Source organism: Pseudogymnoascus verrucosus, assembly GCF_001662655.1.
Source record: "Pseudogymnoascus verrucosus strain UAMH 10579 unplaced genomic scaffold scaffold_10, whole genome shotgun sequence".
Classification (NCBI taxonomy): domain Eukaryota; kingdom Fungi; phylum Ascomycota; class Leotiomycetes; order Thelebolales; family Thelebolaceae; genus Pseudogymnoascus; species Pseudogymnoascus verrucosus.
This window is the reverse complement of record NW_017263661.1, coordinates 67145-85072: the sequence shown is the minus strand read 5'-3', so window position 1 is coordinate 85072 and position 17928 is coordinate 67145. Positions and strand designations below refer to the sequence as shown.

The following is a 17928-nucleotide window of genomic DNA, read 5'->3' as shown; positions in this document are numbered from 1 at the left end:
TTAGTTAGTTAAGTTAGTCCCCCTCGGTCCAGCTCCCGAGCGCGTGGCGGGCGCGCACGGGACTTAGGGGTTATATGCAATGTACGGCACGCACGCCCTGTGCTTGGGCTATGCATCTTGATGGGGGGGGGGGGAGGTGAGACAGGAGAGCGGTCAGGTACGGCGGTGTCAGTGCTGGGGAATGGATTGGATTGGATTGGATTGGATTGGAGGGAACTAGATGAGATGAGACGAGACGAAATAAACAAGATTTGCTGATGGCACCTGGTAAAATGAAGCCTACGCGTCCCTCAAGGTGATAGACACATAGAGCGCCGCCACACTACTCGCTGTGGCGCCGCAGACGGGAAGTGATAGACCTTAATATGCGGCTATAAACCTGCTTGGACGCATAGAGTGGACTTGGTCCTGTCATATCACATACCACCACTGCACGGCAGAGTAAACCGTATCACGCGTCGTCCCCGTTCCTCGCCCCGCCAGGGGCCATAGATTGTTCTTTGTGTTCCCCATCCAGGGCAAGTGGATTGGCATGTCTGTTGGGATAGGATGGCCAGGAGCAGGGGTCCAGCCGGCAGAAGGGAACGGAGGGTAAGGCTGGTGTGGATTCGTGGAATGTTCTTCGTGGTTAACGAATTTGGAATATAGATTATCATGTATGCAAGGGCTGGGGGGGTATAATATTTCCTCAATCCACACTAACCTACTGGTTCGAACTTTGGGCAAACCTTCTAACCTTCTATATCAAGATCTCCTATCGCCATAGGTTCGGATAACTGTCGCGCCTGGAGTGTATAATACACGATTATCCCGATCGATATGTGCGGATGAACGCGTGCACCGAGGTAGGGGTCGGTGGTCGGGAGTCGAGGGTGTGCCATTCTCACATGTGATGTGCTGTCTAGATCTAGAATCCCATTTCTAATCCTCATCAATAAGCGGTGCGAATAAAATACCGCATGGAGCGACTCCGAATATTTGACACTGTTTGGGGAATACCTGGTGGGAAGGAGGTGACAGTTATCATGTGCCTGTCGGGTCTGTGGAAACAAAGATGGGAGGAGGATGGGGGTTCCCCGGATTTTCAACGGCTTGTGAAGTCAGTGAGAGGACGATGGGATTCCCCAGATTCCGAACGGCTTGTGAATGCTTGTCATGTGCCTGTCCTGCCTGTCCCATGGAGGAAGCAGGGACGAGGAAGAGTTCCTGGCGGAAAATCTGTTTTGCATGCATGTGCGTGATGTGATTACCTTCTGGGCTGCCTTGTCCAACATGGTGGTATCCTTGGGTGTGAGGTGCTTGTCTTCCAACCGTGCCGTTTTGATTTCTGTCCCGTCTTGAGCCCCTGATCTATATCTATGATATTTTCTGGAAGCTGCAATTGTAACATATGCTTGAATATATATATGGGTTCTTTTCCCGTTTTACTGAGTGGATTCATATTAATGTTTGTTTCTGGAGTAGCCATAAATTATTGGTGATATTTATTTCGATTTATACAGGCTAGAAATTAAAATATAACTTTTGGATTTGAATTTATATCACACCAAATAATCACTCGCTCATGTTAATACATAAAAAACCAAGGAATATATTCAGTTGGCCCTCATAAATGGCCAAAAAAAGAAAAGAAAGAAAACAATATCTAGACGTTGATCTCAGTATATCGTCGTCACCTGCCACAATGTTTTTACAACTGAACCAAACAAAAAGCCAGCATGCTCTGATTAAACGATACCACTTTCGAATGATATGCAATATGAACAGCCATTGACGCCTCAGGGACATCTAAAATTCCCATCCAAAATTAAAGCTCCGCTGTAAACTATCGTACGCACCCTCACTTATATACTCGCTCTGATTTATACACTTCCAGACGACCCCTTCCTCGAATTAGTTGCCAAGCCCAATCAGCTTCGCCCACTTACTCTCATCAACCTCCGATCCGTCGCCTGGGTAACCTATGTTGTCCCGATCATCATCGATGATTCTCCCATACTCGAGCAGTAGTCTGTACATATACACCTATTCCAGCTATTAGCTTCATTGTCGACGTGGCCAGGAGAAATAAGAGGGGATAACAGAAGAAGAAGACAGGGGAAAGCAAGAACGGAACTAACCTCCATATCCTCCCTCCTCAACACCTTCGCCGCCCACTCCGACCCCCTCTTCGCAATCAACCTCCCCTCAAACTCATGCCTCTGCACATACAAATCCTTATTAACCCAGTCCTCACCCCGATCATTTCCCTCCGCATTCCCATACCCCACATGATACGTCAACATGCTGAATATCTCGCGATATTCGATACTGAGCGGCACATAGTGCACCCACGCGAAAAGGCGCGAGGAATGCCACTCCTTGAACAATGTGCTCTTGACAGGTAGGCTGCGGCTCTGTAGCAGCGCGCGGAAGCGCGCCGAGATCCCGTCCCCATCCACGTCAAGGATAAACCTGTTCTTGAATTGCTCGGCGAGCGACGTCGGGTTCTGAAAGTCTGAGGAGCCCCCAGATTTGTCGCAGTTTTCGCCACACCAACCTCCACTCACGAACTTGGCGTCGGAGTGATCGAGGGCGTACTGGGCGGCCTGGAAATTGCGGAGTCCGTTGTTGGGGTTTATGCCGTAGATGTTGGGGTGCAGGGGGTCGGTGCCGATGATTGTGACGTTATGCTGGCCTAGAAATTCGGCATCGAGATCGCGGACCAACCGGTCTCTTTGCATGTTTTGTGTCTCTGTGTCCACGCCCAGTGGCGGGCTAGTGACTGTGCCGCGCCAGTACAGCGTATCGTGCTTATCCTCCCACGCGTAGTCATACTTATCATCATACGCGTAATTTGTATCCTTTGAGGTAGTCCAATAGGCCGCGGATGGGTAGAGGATGTCGTTATTAACATTTGTCTTGCCCTCACTGAAAATTGGGACGAGTCGGTGAGTATTTATTACACCCATAGGTAAATAAAGCATGGTATGAAGATCAGAGATGAGAGGGCCCATAGAGCAGAGGTCCAAGGATCGATTTTGGTTTTGAATAAGGGTATTGGTATTGTTGTTTCGCCTCTGTTCACTAAACTTGAGAAAGCTTTTGTAACGAAAGAGTGCTTTGTCCGCGAGAAGCTCTTCGTCGTGAACGAGTGAGTCGGGAGGGCATGCCTCCTTTGCAGTAGACATGTAGGGTAGTCCTGATATGTCTTTCCATTCTGGATCCACCACAGTTTCTTTCGGAGCTGCATCTTCCCAGAGGCCAGGCAGATGCTTCGAAAACTCGTTCTTTATATGCTCAGTATTGACCCTAGACCCTTCTTCAGTCTTCAGGAGTTTTTGGAGTTCGTCCCAAGGAACCGTCACACGTGGCTTGCTATGCAGGTTGACAGCAATATCCATATCTGGCAGGTCCTTGACGAAAGACTGAATCATTTCAACAAAACCCCATTCCTTCGGCCATTCCTCTTTACCTTGGTTCACTGACGACACAGCCCCATCTCGTATGTGCACGCCCATAATACCGTCGTCTATCCTACTATGCATGCGCCCCGCTAGCGAGCGAATAACCTTTGGATCCACGCCCCAGAAGGGTCTTAAATCGTCCGTAATCTGTTCAAAGGGGCCCACGATTCCAGACCCCACCTCCATAGCAAAGTCGCCCATGATTTCAACCTTCCGGTCTCGTGCAAATTTATACCACCTATCAAAATGTGGCGGTGGATTCCTTCCGTACCGTTCCCGGTAGTTTAGAACAATGCTGGAGAAGTTTTGGGATATGGCTTTCCCCCGTTCCTGGTAACGATCCCATAATGCGTCTTTCTCGACAATTCGCTGATGTACAGGATGCTGGTCATCCACAAGGTTCGCATCGTAGTCGCCATTGACGTTGCTCCAGTCTTTGAGCCTCGGGAGCTATTCCCACAGGTCAGACATTGTGGGGGTTTTCAGATAAGGAGGGGTACTTACTTCAGGCTCTGGTTTTGCCTGTCCTGGAAGAACAACATGAAGGACTCTTCGTGGGGCATCTGCGCCAAACAGTATAAAAGAATTCACAACAATCGCAAGAAAAGCAGCAGAACTAAACAGCACAATGATTTGTCGCGTGCTGAGGTTGAAGGAAGGCATGGCTGGCTGACACTTGTATTCAACACCGACGCCGCAAACAAGTAAGGAGAAGAAGGGTTATAAAAGTTGAAAAGCTGTCATCTCCACCTCTAGTAGTGTTGATACTACGCCGGTGAGATACAGAATCACATTCACGTTGCTGAAGAAAGGGAGGGGAATTTGAGGACAAGAAGGGAATAGCTTCTCAATAAACTCACATTGCTGTAGCCTGGGCGGAAGCTCCAACCGTGATTGATAGGCTATAAATGGACATTGGAATTACAGGGGTGTCGGGTATGTCACGTGACGACTAAAATTCCAATGTCGTCGGGATTGAACGAACATGAAGCTGCAAGCCCAGGAACAACAACCCACCTCCAGCAATGCCTCCACGGTTACCCGCACTCACGGCGGCTCTTCGCCCGGCCCAAAGTACGAATGGAATTGTCTCGGCATTCCTCGTCCCCTTTCTCCAGGCGAGAAACGCCTCGATTCTGTCGAACCTCCAGGACAAAGATGAGGCGTACAGCAAGCGCATAAGGCGCGGTCGTGGTCCATCGTCGGGCAAGGGAAAGACGTCAGGAAGAGGTCACAAGGGTCAGAAGCAGCACGGAAGTGTGCCGGCGAGGTTCCAGGGTGGTCAGACTACGCAGGATGTCGTGCACCACCAGAAGGGGGGAGATGCAGCGAATTTGTACGTCTCCCGCCATGCAATTGCAACAGCACCCCAGCTGTGACTGTAGCGCGCATGTTTCTAACCGTTTATAGCTTCTCCGTCGAGATGTCGCCCATCAACCTCAACCGCATACAAGATTGGATCGACCAGGGAAGGCTGGACCCGACCAAGCCGATCACAGTCAAGGAGCTGGCTGAGTCGCGGTGCCTCCATGGTGTCAAGAACGACGGTGTGAAGCTCCTGGCACGCGGAAAGCAAGAATTGAAGACCCCAATCAACATCCTCGTATCGCGCGCCTCAGCTGCGGCCATCGAGGCCGTCGAAGCCGCTGGAGGAAAGGTCACCACCCGCTACTACACCAAGCAATCGCTCCGCCGTCTCCTCAAGGGCGAGTCCGAGTCGTCCTTCACTCCTCTCGGAATGATCTCAGCTGAGGATAGCGCCGAGTCAACCGAATCCCCGATCCTCGCACAGGCCAAGCCATTCTCTTACCGTCTCCCCGACCCAACGAGCCGTAAGGATATCGAATACTACAGAGACCCGGCACACAGGGGATACCTGAGCCACTTGATCGCAGAGGGCGAAGGACCATCTTTGTTCTTCAAGGCGCCAAGTACCACGGTCAAGAAGAGCAAGAAGAAGGTTACCAAGGAGGGTATTGTTAAGGGAGAGAATAAGTTGTGGTAGATGTCGGATTAGGCGGTATGATCTTGTATTATGAGTGGCTACTATCTGAAGAGAGGTTATGCAGACCAGACCGGGCGAGGAAATGGTTCTAGAATATCTAGAGTGCTAACTAAGCATATGTACAATACTTTATTTTCTATGTTTATGGTATAATGTGCTTTTAATGCTCGGCGGCAATGTCATGGTGTGAATGCCCTCTCTAGGTGCAACAATATTACCTCCACGGTGCTCAAGTTTGTGAATCTCGGCCGTAATTCGTCCTATAACTTCGCGGTCTCTTTCATCTGTGCTCCATCCCCAGACTTTTCTGTCTCCTCCGCATCCCCACCAGCAAATGCCTCCCCAAACCCCTCAAACATCGCCAACGTCCCCGGCTCAGCCTTCTTCACCAACCCATCTTGAAGTGTCGTTGCCACATGGACCCCACTAGGACTCCACAGCTTACTCTCGTGTGACCCCCTCCCACCCCCACTCCTCGTTGTCCACGCCTCCTGTGTCCACCACCCATCCCCCTCCAGCAGCATCTCATCAGCGTCAGTATGGAAAATTACGCTATGCCCCAAACTCGCAATCTTCGCCAACCGATCCCCGAAGCCCATAGCCCTAGCTATCAAAAACAGACCATTCCGATCGCTGGCGTACAAATGCGCCGCAGCATGAAGATTCGGCTCCGCCCTCGACATCTCCCCCACCTTCCGGTAATAGTGCAACTGCCTGTAGTCCCCAGGCGGCTTTCCCTTATTATACGGCTCGCAATCTGCCTTCCTGATTTCCAATCCAGGAAACGTCTTGTGCTCAGGGAACTTCCGGATATGCGCCTCGTACCACGGCATATCGATATCAGGACAGATATCCCAGTCCTCGGGGCGTTTCCCGCCGAGCGACGCTGTGTACTGTTGTCCCCAGTTCGGCTCTTGGTGCGTGGAGAGCGTGGGCGTGGCGATCTTGAAGGAGCAGATCATGTGGAAGCACACGTCGCTCATCTCGCCATCTGCATCAGTGATGGCGAATTGTGCTTCTTCATCTCTCCTAGACTGGCGCCGGGGCTGCCTCACAGAGATAGAACGCTGGCATGTGTAGCGCGTGTCGCTGAAATGACTGATTGTGTAGACGTAAGGGCGGTCAATTTTGCCTGGTAGCGTGAAGTAGCCGTGTGTGCTCTATAGGCGTGTTAGATAAGTGTTTCCTTGATCAATGCGGGCAGGAGACCACATACGTGAGCTACCAAGCCTTCAGGCACCTCTTGCGCCGCGGCCCACAAAGCCTGCGCGTAGACGTGTCCGCCGAAGGAATTCCAGGAGCCGCCGGGTGCCCATGCTGGCGTCTTAGACATATATGTGTGATCCTTCCCTGGGACCTTCTCTAACGCCATCAGGTCCGCAAAGGACGTCTCGGCGTTGGGTATCGCAGGGTGGTCCATTGTGGTAAGTTAAGGGACTGGAAGAAAGATGCGGCGGTGTGGAATTCTAACGATTAGTTATATATGCACATATAGGCCGCGATGAGACTGAATAGGATCAAGGATATAAGAATATAGAGGTGCAGAGAAAGTCTAGAGAAATGGTGACAATCCTGGACAACTTCTCCTGCTCAGCCTCGCTTTGTTGAGCCGAGGTACCTGTTACCTGTGCCGACTTATCAGTCTTGGAACCCCGCTATGCATCGAAACTAAATTCAAGAAACTATTACGATGGCAGGAAGGCAGAACTTATGTTAATCTCCTACTTGAGCTGCGAGAATTGAAAGATCTGCACATGGGATGTCCTTGCCCTGGCTGTGGCATATAGAGTGTTGACAGGCGTTAGCGCGAGGCTGAGAAATTGATTTGGATTTGCATCTGAAAACAGTGGATATATATCCCGCTCATCACAACCCTCGACGCTATGAATGCAAACAATCCGCTCAAAAATGAAGAGTACACGCGCTTCCCAGGTATATACTGCCTACCACTGATATCCCATTACCCGCCAAAGGTACGGTGTGTACCTTGCCGCCACAGCTATGAACACCCTCACCCACCAATCGGCATGCTCTCCAGCTGGTCGTTGAGCTGCCTCCAATTATCCGCCTGCAGCTCCGAGTATTTCACCCGCTCCTGCGCCCAGTCCTGGTTCCACCGGCTGACCTGGTACTGCGAGTCCTGGAAGTACGTCAATTCGTCACGCAGGCACTCCTTGACAAATACACCGCGCGCATGCTGCGCAACAATCGACTCCTTGTCCTGTTATATGTTAGATTATGTGCTAGGTATGTGCATGGGCTTCACAAACCTTGAGGATGGACTCCGTAGTCCTCTCCACGTCTCCTGGCTTCACTCCTTCTGGTCTCGATCGTAGGTTCGCCAGCTTCTCTTCATTACTCTTGATCCGCTTCTCCAACTGCGGGATGTTGTCCTTGTCGTAGCGTTCGCGACGATCGAACATCTCTCGCATGCTAACAAGCGCATCTCTCTGCTTCTTGAGATCCTCCAGCACGCCCTCATCCCAGGCCCGTGCTTCATCCTGGAGCAGGGACTGGCTGTCTGTGACATGCTTCGCGGTTGTGAGGAGTCCTTCGTTAAGAAGCGGGACGTCGTTTGTGTCAATGGCATACGTAGCATGAGACGCATCAGTCAAAGACATGAGAGAAGTCGAAAGTCGCCCGTGATCAGCGGCAAGCCCCTCGTTGCGTTTCGCAAGGCGATCCATAAGTGTGCAGAGATTGATATAAACCTCTGCAGACTTGCGTACTCCAGACCTTGTAGTTTCGAATAGTTCGTTCAATGTAGGTGGCAGGGAATCTTCGAGCCCGGGAAGTAATGCTTTGCCTGTGAACTCTTCTTGAACAGAGATAGTGGCCTGCTTCCGCCAAACCGCGAGCTCCTGGCGCTAAGTCAGTATCAGCCAAAGAAAATTATGGCATTAAAGAGAAATATCTTACAGTTGGCACCGTCAGGAACATAACGACCAGCTGCTCCTGGTTAAGTACGGGATGTTTGACAAGAGCATTTACAAACCGCACCAGCCCCCGTCTACGCTTTTCGATGAACGTACTATCTGCTGCTAAATAACTCCCGTTAACTGCTGCAATTAGCTTCGCAGGCGCGTGAGGGGAGAACTACGCACCACCAACCCTCTTGGGCGGTAACAATGGCAATCGCCTGAATGGATACCGCTTGTGTAGGCAGTCAAGCAGCCACACAAAATCGCTGTATCGACGGACAACTTTGCTGCCTCTTCGCGGGCTATGGACCTGATAGTTATGATGCTGGAACAAGAATACACCTTCTTTCTCGGGCAGCAGAGTGACTAGGATATTCTCCTCGACCCCGTTCCCAGTGAGACCACCGCTACCAATCGCTCGGTGTTGGTTAACAGGTGGCCGGTGAGGATCATCCCCCAAGCCGCCGGCAAAGGCATTTTGTTCTAGACCCGTAGGCAGGCCGCTGCCATATGAATTAGGCGAATTGCCGTCGTATGAATACCAAAGGCTATTTGGGGCTGGGCGTGATTCTCGTGCTGACTCCCTGCTTCCATTGGTGGATTCGATTACAGATTCCGTTGTAAAATTGCTAGTAGTTCTCTCAGATGGTTCGAATGATCCGTTTGTCCGTGTCGCAGTGCTCTCGACATGGCGGGGAGCAGGTGCGGGCTGAGGAACCCCATGATTGTGCCCCTTGTGTAGCGCAGGACTTCCCCACGGATCGTCCTCAATTAGAGATTCTCTTCGGGGTCGTGTTTCCCGTGATTTCGGAGTAGGAATGGATTTGGTAGGAGGAGTTGCGGGGCGCTGAGGCGGCTTAGACGCCAGCTCGGAAGTGTCAGGTAAACCCTCGGGTGCTGTGGAGAGATTGTGCAAATCGGGTTGCGGAAGTTCTGGATATGTCAGCGGACGTTGTTAGACTGGTGAAGCCAATGCCTACTCTTGCGCCTCTCATCCACGCCATCGAGTGTAATGTCGTCCCCTTCCTGCGCCAAGCCAACCAATGCTAGGAAGACGTTGAACTCGTTTCGCCGCAGTGTGTTGCCAGCTGGAGCAATGGTATTCATAACTCTCGTCTGCTGATCAGCCCCCAGCTTCGCCGCATTCATGACTCTCGTCATCCCCGCCACATCCACGGTGCCGCTCTGCCCAAACTCCTTAGACTGTACGGACTCAAAGACGTCGACATAGCTATCCGGGGCATCACCCCCCGACAGCAGCGTGCTGATCACCTCGCCCTTCGAAGCTTTCTTCGGCGTCGGCATTCCCCATGGAGACCCGCCAGGTGTGCTATCATCGTCTGCGAACAGCGAGGACTGCGAGCCATTGGCAGGGCTGGGGTCGTCGAAGAGCGTCTGTCGGGATTTTGCTGGAGTCGACGCCGCTCCAGACTCGTCTGGGGAGGTCCCAAACAGCGACATTCTGAGAGCCGTCTATGCCCAGCTACCACCGTTGAGTTTTGAGATTCGTGAGTTGTCCTGGGCTCAATGGGCCAGTTGACGAGGTTGGTTCTCGAGCTGCTTGGCTTCCTCCCATGTAGCACTTCGCGCTAACACCCCAAGCGATCGTCCGCGATCGTCATCACGTTGATAAGATAGCGGAGCGAACTGGCTAACAAGACCTCGAACCCTTGAAAGTTAATTCAAGCAATATATTTATTTTATACGCGCGCGGTTTTACTTTCTGGCATTTTGGATTCTCAAGGCCATGTTAGTATGTCATTTATGATATTTCTACGGAATCGAGATATATATGCACACGTCGCGGCCTTCCCATATTGATTGTTATTACTTTGGGTCACCGATCAGAGGGTTGGAACACTGTTGCAGGAGGCTTTCATTTGAATCCTTTTTAATCCCATATCATTGCTCAACCATATTCATAATATGGCCTGTGAAGATGCATCTTGAATCGGCTGTCACTACAGTCGCACTTGACACCCCACCCCTCCCCCCTGCTCACTCCATCAAACCCCTTTTGCGTTCGTATTCTTCGACAAGTTTCTTCGAGTTGTACAGGTCCTTATAACCCATCCAACTCTCTGACCATCTGACCAGACGTCTCATCTCGCCTTTCCGCCCAGTCATCTCGCAGACAACGTGTAAGTCCTTGGCATATAATCCTTCAACCTGCGCCTGAAACTGGACGCTGTTCAGCCACATCTCCTTCCATTCCACAAGGTATTCCAACTCGCCGTGTAGTGTTCGCCTGCCAATAATTGCCGACACCTCATATACGTCCCCGCTTTCCTCACCAGAATCCTGCGTCTCCTTGTTCATTCCCGTCGTCTCCGAGATAGACGATTGTTGGTGGTCGGGAGATATCTCGTCATCTGCACTATCATCCGTCTCCTTGTCCTCCCCCTCCTTTCCCAGATCTCTCTTTCCGAATTTTTTGCGTACCTGCACATCGCTCATGACTCGCGTCATGACGATGAATGTGAATCTGAGGGGAACTGTTCGTTCTACAGCCTTGGCAAACTCCAGACAGCCCGCACATGGAGCGCGGTCCAGGTAGATCGTGCGCTTGACGAGAGACTCCGTGGACGCAAGGTGCCTTGAAGACTGGTGCTCCTCGAGCGCCACAACAACCAGTTGTTTCTCAACATGTGAGAAGCAAACCTGGCCGACGGGGTTTTCTTTATCATAATTATGATATTTTGGCTCGAGACCGAGATGCGCAGAGAGTTCCCTGACTTTGTCCGTATAGTTGCTATTATTTATGATAGCTAACTCTTGCCATGGTGCTTCTTTGTTTGTGCACAATGCGTCTTGCAGCCACGCGCAGTCTGCACCTGATATCTCCTCACCCTTCCAGCCACTTCGAGTAAATATTCGATTTGTTGAAGACTCCGTCGGAGCCAGGAAGCCCACTGTCTTCTCCACTGCTCCTGGAACAGGGATAACAGCCACTGGCCGGTATACGATGGCTGTTTGCCCGTGGCCGAGAGTCAAATACTCGGGGGGCGGTTTAAAGAATAGGCTGGATGCAATGCGCAGAATTTCAGGGTTTTCCTGCAGCGTTATTGCCTCCTCTTCATCACCATCGGATACGGCAATAGGCAAGTCCCAGTCACCATCGGCCGCAAGGGGGAGCTCTCCTTCGCTCGGAATCATGATCTGGTCCACTTCCATATCATCGACGACTTCTTCGGGGTCGCCATGGTTATGATCTCCGGAGCAAATGGGCTCTTCCGTTGTGCTCTCATCGCTAGAGAATGCAATGGGCAAGTCCACGTCGTTATCAGCTGTAATGGGAAGCTCTCCTTCGCTCGATGTGCTTATCTGGTCCTCTTCCCTATCTTCCAGGATTTCTTCAGGGTCGCCGTGATGCAGGTCTCCGGAACGGATGGGCTCTTCCGTTGTGCTGTCTTCGAGTTCTTCAACTTCGCTTCCTCCTTCAGAAACCTCAGAGCACAAGTCTTCGATATATACAGCCTCCCACCTTCGTCTCTCGACAGTCCAAATTGCCTTACGACCCTTCACGGCTGGATGGCCATCACCCGCAAATAAGAGCCTGAATGTTTTTCCTGGGTCACAGTCTGGAACGCGCAGGTCGATATCCGAGGTGTTGCTCGGGCGAGGCATAAGGTGAATTTCCGTCTCCATGCAAAAGGGGCACACTACCCCGATGACATCCGCATCCCAGTGGACGGCTATTGCGATATATTGCTTTTCATTTCCGAGGGAATCTCCAGTAGCAAGAGGCTCGACCGCTGCGATTGCGTGAGAAATAGAAACCTCGGTCTCCGTTCCCACTGGTCCGTTATCCTCGAAAATATCCTCTCCATCTCCAACTGCCCATTCAGCCGATACTCCCGTGACAGCCTCGCGTCTTTTGCGCCTCGGAAGTGATGTCGGCGTCGCCGGAGCCCAGGTATCTCTCCCCCTTTTTCTTGATGTATTTGCCGTCGGTGTTAGGCGTTCTGATCTCCACATTGGCGTCTTAGGCGGAGAGGCGTAACTTGTGGCGTCTTCATGGTGTCGATGCGTCTGCCGAAGTGAGGATTGTATCCTTCGCGGGGGCGTCACGGGAGGCTCCATTTTGAAGCTGTCCAGGGCGTTCGTGAGGCTCCGTAATGGTGACTGAGGCTCGAGGTGATGTAGAAGAGCGGCCGTTTGTGAAAACTTTGTGGAGGCGGCAGAATGAAATATGATATAACAGCTGAGAATTGAAACTGAATCTGCTTTGAGTGATGCTTGGTGAATCGCGCCGAGTGAAATTGAAACCGACCAGAATTACAGAAAGAGCCGTATTGAAGTGGATGCTTCAACATATAAGCTTGACAGAACGTATGAAAAACGAGAGAAGCTTATAACGAAGCCATGTGAAAAGTAAGAGAGCAATGGAGACCATTCACGTGTAGGAGTTTGACGTGGAATAGAAAATGAAGGCCAGCTTGAAGCTTTGCTTGGAACCCGGGGTCTTCAAAAATTATGAAATGGCAGGCTATCCTCGGAGAGAGATTTCTGAGCAACAGAAGAGACGCAGTGCCAGACGAAGTCGAAGCCGAGTAGATGACGTCGCGTAGTGAAAATTGAAACGCGGACGTCAAGATGAAATAGGAGAATGAAGGAAAGTGAAGGCCTAGAAAAGAGATTGAGCAAATCCTTTCGTTGGGTGTTACATCGAAGACGGGAAGGACAAATCGTTGATGTATGTGTTGTAACTTCGAAGTGCGCCAGTGAGCATGGCAGTGAGCTTCACAATACTGGCGAAAAGTATTCACAATGTGATTGTAGGAAGATGTAAAGAGTATTGAAGGAAAGCCACAGTAGTTGGTATGTGGATTGGAAGATCGAAGTAGGCGAATGAAATACGCCAATGTGCTGCACAATGCTAGCGAAGTCTACTAACAATGTGATTGTGAGTTAGAACGAAATGTAAGAGTACCCAAGTAAAACCACATTCCCACGTCACGTCACTGCTCACAATAGAAAATCAGAAAATTAGGAAAAGAGGTCACAAGCCAGTAAGGGTATCATATTTTCATGGTCGTCAGAGCTTTCCATTTCATGATATGTGAAGTACACCTGCGACCCAGATACGCGGTCCACAATGCTATAAACTCCTTTTCATCCCATGCCCGAAAAGCACACCGAGTTCCAAGTCCAATTCAGAGCGAGCCGAGAATTTACTCCTCGTCATCCTCCTCCTCAGCCTCGAGGGTGGTCTGGGCGATACCTATTATAATATTAACATCACATGTCTATCACAGCAGCATGCAAGAAAAACTTACGGTCCAAATCACGCTGGCCGGACTGGGTGATCCTGCGGCCTCCCTTGTCCTCATCCTGCTCGAGGACACCGATCTTCTCAAGGGACTGCATGACCTTGCGGTCAACAGAGCCGGAGGCATCGACGTGGTGGGATGGGCGCGAGCCACGGTTGCGGGTGGAGCCGTGGACCTTGCGAAGACGGCCAACACCGACGGTCTTGCGGAGGTAGACGTGGCGGGCGATGGACGCGGCGCGAACGTAGTACCAGTCGATGGACTGCGGTGGGAGCTCCTTGGCAGCGCCGGTCTTGACCGTGTCAACCCAACCTGTGATATTGCATTAGCCAGTGCTCAATTGAAAATAACTTCTTTACCACCTCCTGCTGTCGCGACGGAGGGGAGGGGAAGAGAAAATACGTACCTGGGATAGGGAGCTTTCCCTGTCTCTTCAAGAAAGCAGAGTATGCGTTGATGAACTTTTGCGCCTGCATCACAACCTCGAATCAGCATCATTCCGTCAACAGAAGTCATTCCGACTCCCTCGCGCCTGCTCGATTCTTCATTCCCAATTGTGTATGTGTATGTATGTTCCTATTATCCAGGCCGTCGTCGCAATCTCATCTTCGACGCATGGTAGTTGATCCCTGATCTTCCGCGCATCTCCGAGATCGAAAGTCGTGCCGTTGGATTTCGTGAGAAGTCTCGAGAGGTCGAGGCCACGAGGGGGCCCATTCAGGGTGTGGAGTGTCGGAGAGTACCTACATCAACATCGCGGACAGAGACACCTCCAGTCATGATTGCGGTTTATATTTGAGGAGGAGAGGTTGTCGTGTTCTTGTCGAAGTGGTCGCGAGGAATGGCTGAGGAAACGACGAACCTGTAATAATTTTGACGTTGTGTGCGCGAAATTCGCTTGTAGGTCTTGGCACGCTAAGAGGGGTGACAGTTAACAAATCACGTGTTGGACCATAAATTTTATATATCACGTGAGTTTCCATGATGCTATTGATATCAACTACTTCTTCCTCTTCGAATTGGAGGCCTACAAATGACAAACGCTAATTTAATCCAAATAAAATGTCACATATATGCTGTCAAGGTTAAACTTGGTCATAAAATTCATTATTGTGTACGCTTTGGCTTCGTTATCCTGCTGGATGCCTGCGTCCGTGTTCCATAACTCTATGTCAGGACCCCTAATATACAGGAATTGCTTCGGGGTATCTTCATAACCATCTATTAACACAATCCCTAGCTGCATGTCCTCCCTCATCGTACACCATTAACGCCGGCAAGTCTATGCTGTCCAAGTCCTTCCTTAATCAAAACGTAGGCGCCTCCTTCAAACCCTTACAATACCTCACAAAAAGCTGGTCCATAAAATGCGCATGTCTGATCCCCTTCGGTCTCCTCTTCGCAAACTCGTCAAGCGCTTCCTGCACTTCGTACCCCTCCCTCTCAATCAGGTAGCACACGATGAAGAAGCCAGTTCTATTGAATCCGTAGTGGCAATGGACCGCAATATAAAGTTCGTCTCCCCAGCCTTTCGTCAGCTTTCGCTCTTTCTGCTCCTCTCGCAATCGATCAACGAAATTGATGAACTCAGTGACTTCCTGGCTCGTGGGGGGGATCTTGGAAACTGTGGGCAGCTTGTGATACCGTATGCCCCCCTTCTCCAAGCCACGCGGGTCATAAACTGGTGCTTCGTGGCTGATATCGACAACATCCTTGACCCATCTGCTCCAGTCCCTCGCAAACACTTCAGGGCAGTGGTTCTCGTCCACTTCCCTTAGTGTTTTCATTGCCCGGAAAATTCCCGCAATAGGCGCGGATACTGGTGCAACGGCTTGCCACTTAGCTAGGTTCTTGACGTCCCACTTGCCAGAAGTGGAAAGGAACTGTAGCTGCCAGCCAAGAGAGAGACGCTGTGTCACATGAGATCCAAGGAAATCGGACACGAGACCAGCGAGTATGCGAACGCTGGCGGGCATGTAAAGAAGGGCGTGGTTAGCTGGTGCTGGCAGTATCGTGGTCTTCAATACCTTTTTCGGTTTAAGCGGCTGCGGTGGGAGGGAACCTAGTTCCTTCTGTGGTGCGTCTGAATCGTCATAGATGGCTTCAATGTCGTCTGGGCTCTCTGGCGTCGGTGGGGTCATAGATCCGGTATCCTCGAACGACTCATCTGCAAAAGTACCTAATTCGTCATCAAATGTTGCGTCCATACTAGCCCTATCGTCGCGGCTCATAGAAGAGTCAAAAGGCGCGGCAGAATCGTTGATCGCCTCGCTTCTGTCATCCGTGTCGTTTTGGACAGGGTGGGATGTTCCCATAAAACCCTCGATAATTGCGATCTCCTTAGCCTTCGTGACATGGTCGGCTTCGCCAGCAACGAGAAAAACCGGACAATCGAGGCCAGCCCAGATTTCTTTGCCTGGCAGCCCGCCCTCCGCTACGCCATCGCGGTAGCTGGGAAGGCTACCAGACGCCATTCGTCTCCATACCGGTGTCCGACTTTGGGCATTAAACCGTAGCTGCAACTCCTTGGTCTCTGTGCCAGCGGCCTCTCCCACAAATCGTGTAACACTCGCACTATTGACCCCTCCACGCCTGTCCCAACGTCGGAAGAGATCGAAGATAGTCCCAGGCACCCATAGAAGTCTCTTAAATAACTTTGTTTGCTGCTCGTTCGGTGGTTCTGCCTTTGGGCATATTGCTATGAATCCCACGACATGCTCAGATAGGCCATTGTAAGACGGCGAATTCTTTGATGCAAGAAGTGCAGCTAACGAGCATCCCATGCTGTGTCCGATCAGGACGACGCCCTGCTTCGTATCCTTCTCGCGGTATTCCTCGATTATGACTTCCAGCAGCTCAGCGAGGGCATCTGTCTTATAGGCATCCCATGACCTTGGTTCGAATGATGACCGTCCACAGCCGGGCAAGTCGATGGCGATGCATGATGAGACATTAACCATGCTTGTTAACAGTGGATGGAATTGCGCAGCTGAGCCTCCTAACCCATGGATAAACACAAGCAGAGGCAGGGGCGCGGGGACTTTTGGTAATTTCTCGGCTTGCGTATGTTTGCGGTGGAAGACTCGAACGTTGGGATATGTAAATCGGCTTGTTGTGAAAGACTTGAATTCAGAATGCTTCCTGAGCAAGCCTGGGTCCGATTCCTCTGCGTCTAGTAACTGTTAGCATGGTTAGGGGCCATACAACTCTCAATGTACCTCACCTAAAATAAGCTCCCGGGGTTGAGGAGGAGGATGAGGAGCTACAGATGAGCGCCTCTGTGGCACCTCGATGCTCTTGTTGTTTCTCAGGCGCCATATATACCACAATACTCCTGCGGCACCGCACAGCCCAGTAATTTGCAGTATCCCCATGATGCTTGGTCGGCTTTGGCAGCCGCCTGCGGAAACTTCAGCTGCTGAAAAGTGACTGCAGCCTCGTTCTTGGCTTGCTTGGGCGCTTCGTTGTTGTAATAGAGCTGCTCAGCGCGAGTTGTCGATTGGGAAGTTGGTACGATATCAACACTGGAAAGAGCAACCGGGAAAAGAGTAGCGAGAACCTGCTGCCAGGTCGTTACCTTTATCCGCAGCTCCGACACGGGTATATAAGGCACGTTGATTTATGGGCAAGATATCGCGCAGGTCGCGCGGGCACACAAAATACGACCAGGCCGAGGTGACGCACACAGCTGAGAGGTACCTTGTTTAAAAATCGGCCCAGCCAGCTCTCAAGATTTTGACAGGAATTATTCAATTAATCAGACTTAGGTCATGGCAAGAGTTACATATAACTCTCTGGAAATGATGGTATTTAAAAGGCAAAAGGCAAAATGTAAATCTGGCTTAATATTTATAATATGAGTGTTTGAGTGTTGTCTTATCGAAATGTATCATCCCTTGGCCACCAGTGGTTGTTGGAGGTTGTTAGTACTTGTGCGCCCTGTGCCTCGTGCATAAGAATTGTTTGCTTGTGCCCAACGGCGGGACATCGTGGATTCGGGGCATCACGTCATTGGTTGGGTACGGAACTTGACCGCCCGCGTCTTTTTGTATTCTGCCGGTGGTTTCTGACGTTGGAATACAAAGCATTTATTTAGCCCTGGTGGTGAAATTCTCTCATGGACGTCCAAGATACAGCATATACAGACCTCTAATACCTCACCAGGGCTGATAGGGCTAGGAATAATATCACCGATCCACTTATAGGGAGCGTATAATTCCGCATATGCGACCCGGTCGGCAACCAAACCAACCAAAAACTACATCATAGCTCACTCCTGTGCG

General features: G+C 50.9%; 7 protein-coding genes across 7 annotated transcripts; 1 reads left to right on the top strand and 6 right to left on the bottom strand.

Annotated features, from left to right (window-relative positions):
* Window positions 1-1441: 1441 nt before the first annotated feature.
* Window positions 1442-4300, bottom strand: VE01_03267 (uncharacterized protein). Its single transcript, XM_018272763.2, has 3 exons — window positions 3951-4300; window positions 2121-3896; window positions 1442-2025 (listed from the first exon to the last, which is right to left on the bottom strand). Exons 1-3 carry the CDS (start codon window positions 4107-4109, stop codon window positions 1894-1896), a joined length of 2067 nt encoding a protein of 688 aa, XP_018132532.1. The 5' UTR covers window positions 4110-4300; the 3' UTR covers window positions 1442-1893.
* Window positions 4301-4444: 144 nt separating this feature from the next.
* MRPL10 (YmL10) lies at window positions 4445-5646 on the top strand. Its single transcript, XM_018272762.2, has 2 exons — window positions 4445-4782; window positions 4857-5646. The coding sequence occupies exons 1-2, from the start codon at window positions 4472-4474 to the stop codon at window positions 5449-5451; spliced, it is 906 nt and encodes a 301-aa protein (XP_018132531.1). The 5' UTR covers window positions 4445-4471; the 3' UTR covers window positions 5452-5646.
* VE01_03265 (uncharacterized protein) lies at window positions 5599-7286 on the bottom strand. Its single transcript, XM_018272761.2, has 2 exons — window positions 6668-7286; window positions 5599-6611 (listed from the first exon to the last, which is right to left on the bottom strand). The coding sequence occupies exons 1-2, from the start codon at window positions 6869-6871 to the stop codon at window positions 5712-5714; spliced, it is 1104 nt and encodes a 367-aa protein (XP_018132544.1). The 5' UTR covers window positions 6872-7286; the 3' UTR covers window positions 5599-5711.
* Window positions 7287-9927, bottom strand: MVP1 (Sorting nexin mvp1). The gene is made up of 5 exons (XM_059463517.1): window positions 9353-9927; window positions 8556-9305; window positions 8371-8510; window positions 7722-8312; window positions 7287-7672 (listed from the first exon to the last, which is right to left on the bottom strand). Exons 1-5 carry the CDS (start codon window positions 9831-9833, stop codon window positions 7463-7465), a joined length of 2172 nt encoding a protein of 723 aa, XP_059319887.1. The 5' UTR covers window positions 9834-9927; the 3' UTR covers window positions 7287-7462.
* A 332-nt stretch (window positions 9928-10259) lies between these two features.
* VE01_03263 (uncharacterized protein) lies at window positions 10260-12693 on the bottom strand. The gene has a single exon (XM_018272759.2). It carries the CDS (start codon window positions 12453-12455, stop codon window positions 10371-10373), a length of 2085 nt encoding a protein of 694 aa, XP_018132542.1. The 5' UTR covers window positions 12456-12693; the 3' UTR covers window positions 10260-10370.
* A 680-nt stretch (window positions 12694-13373) lies between these two features.
* RPS19 (40S ribosomal protein S19) lies at window positions 13374-14521 on the bottom strand. The gene is made up of 4 exons (XM_018272758.2): window positions 14393-14521; window positions 14052-14115; window positions 13652-13957; window positions 13374-13596 (listed from the first exon to the last, which is right to left on the bottom strand). The coding sequence occupies exons 1-4, from the start codon at window positions 14423-14425 to the stop codon at window positions 13547-13549; spliced, it is 453 nt and encodes a 150-aa protein (XP_018132530.1). The 5' UTR covers window positions 14426-14521; the 3' UTR covers window positions 13374-13546.
* Window positions 14522-14735: 214 nt separating this feature from the next.
* On the bottom strand, window positions 14736-17767 carry VE01_03261 (uncharacterized protein). Its single transcript, XM_018272757.2, has 2 exons — window positions 16869-17767; window positions 14736-16817 (listed from the first exon to the last, which is right to left on the bottom strand). Exons 1-2 carry the CDS (start codon window positions 17017-17019, stop codon window positions 14953-14955), a joined length of 2016 nt encoding a protein of 671 aa, XP_018132529.1. The 5' UTR covers window positions 17020-17767; the 3' UTR covers window positions 14736-14952.
* Between the last annotated feature and the right edge of the window lie 161 nt (window positions 17768-17928).

What these genes read in the sequence shown, in the direction of transcription:
- RPS19 (XM_018272758.2), bottom strand. Translation starts at nt 14,425, where the DNA reads ATGACTGGAGGTGTCTCTGTCCGCGATGTTGAT. An exon ending in TCTCTGTCCGCGATGTTGAT is followed by an intron (nt 14,116 to 14,392) that starts GTAGGTACTCTC and finishes GTTGTGATGCAG; the next exon opens with GCGCAAAAGTTCATCAACGC. An exon ending in GGGAAAGCTCCCTATCCCAG is followed by an intron (nt 13,958 to 14,051) that starts GTACGTATTTTC and finishes GCAATATCACAG; the next exon opens with GTTGGGTTGACACGGTCAAG.
- MRPL10 (XM_018272762.2), top strand. Translation starts at nt 4,472, where the DNA reads ATGCCTCCACGGTTACCCGCACTCACGGCGGCTCTTCGCCCGGCCCAA. An exon ending in GGGGGAGATGCAGCGAATTT is followed by an intron (nt 4,783 to 4,856) that starts GTACGTCTCCCG and finishes AACCGTTTATAG; the next exon opens with CTTCTCCGTCGAGATGTCGC.
- VE01_03265 (XM_018272761.2), bottom strand. Translation starts at nt 6,871, where the DNA reads ATGGACCACCCTGCGATACCCAACGCCGAGACGTCCTTTGCGGACCTG. An exon ending in CTGAAGGCTTGGTAGCTCAC is followed by an intron (nt 6,612 to 6,667) that starts GTATGTGGTCTC and finishes ACACGCCTATAG; the next exon opens with AGCACACACGGCTACTTCAC.
- VE01_03261 (XM_018272757.2), bottom strand. Translation starts at nt 17,019, where the DNA reads ATGGGGATACTGCAAATTACTGGGCTGTGCGGTGCCGCAGGAGTATTG. An exon ending in ACCCCGGGAGCTTATTTTAG is followed by an intron (nt 16,818 to 16,868) that starts GTGAGGTACATT and finishes AACAGTTACTAG; the next exon opens with ACGCAGAGGAATCGGACCCA.
- MVP1 (XM_059463517.1), bottom strand. Translation starts at nt 9,833, where the DNA reads ATGTCGCTGTTTGGGACCTCCCCAGACGAGTCTGGAGCGGCGTCGACT. An exon ending in CGTGGATGAGAGGCGCAAGA is followed by an intron (nt 9,306 to 9,352) that starts GTAGGCATTGGC and finishes TGACATATCCAG; the next exon opens with AACTTCCGCAACCCGATTTG. An exon ending in TGTTCCTGACGGTGCCAACT is followed by an intron (nt 8,313 to 8,370) that starts GTAAGATATTTC and finishes ACTTAGCGCCAG; the next exon opens with GAGCTCGCGGTTTGGCGGAA.
- VE01_03267 (XM_018272763.2), bottom strand. Translation starts at nt 4,109, where the DNA reads ATGCCTTCCTTCAACCTCAGCACGCGACAAATCATTGTGCTGTTTAGT. An exon ending in AGGCAAAACCAGAGCCTGAA is followed by an intron (nt 3,897 to 3,950) that starts GTAAGTACCCCT and finishes CTGTGGGAATAG; the next exon opens with CTCCCGAGGCTCAAAGACTG. An exon ending in TGAGGAGGGAGGATATGGAG is followed by an intron (nt 2,026 to 2,120) that starts GTTAGTTCCGTT and finishes TAGCTGGAATAG; the next exon opens with GTGTATATGTACAGACTACT.
- VE01_03263 (XM_018272759.2), bottom strand. Translation starts at nt 12,455, where the DNA reads ATGGAGCCTCCCGTGACGCCCCCGCGAAGGATACAATCCTCACTTCGG.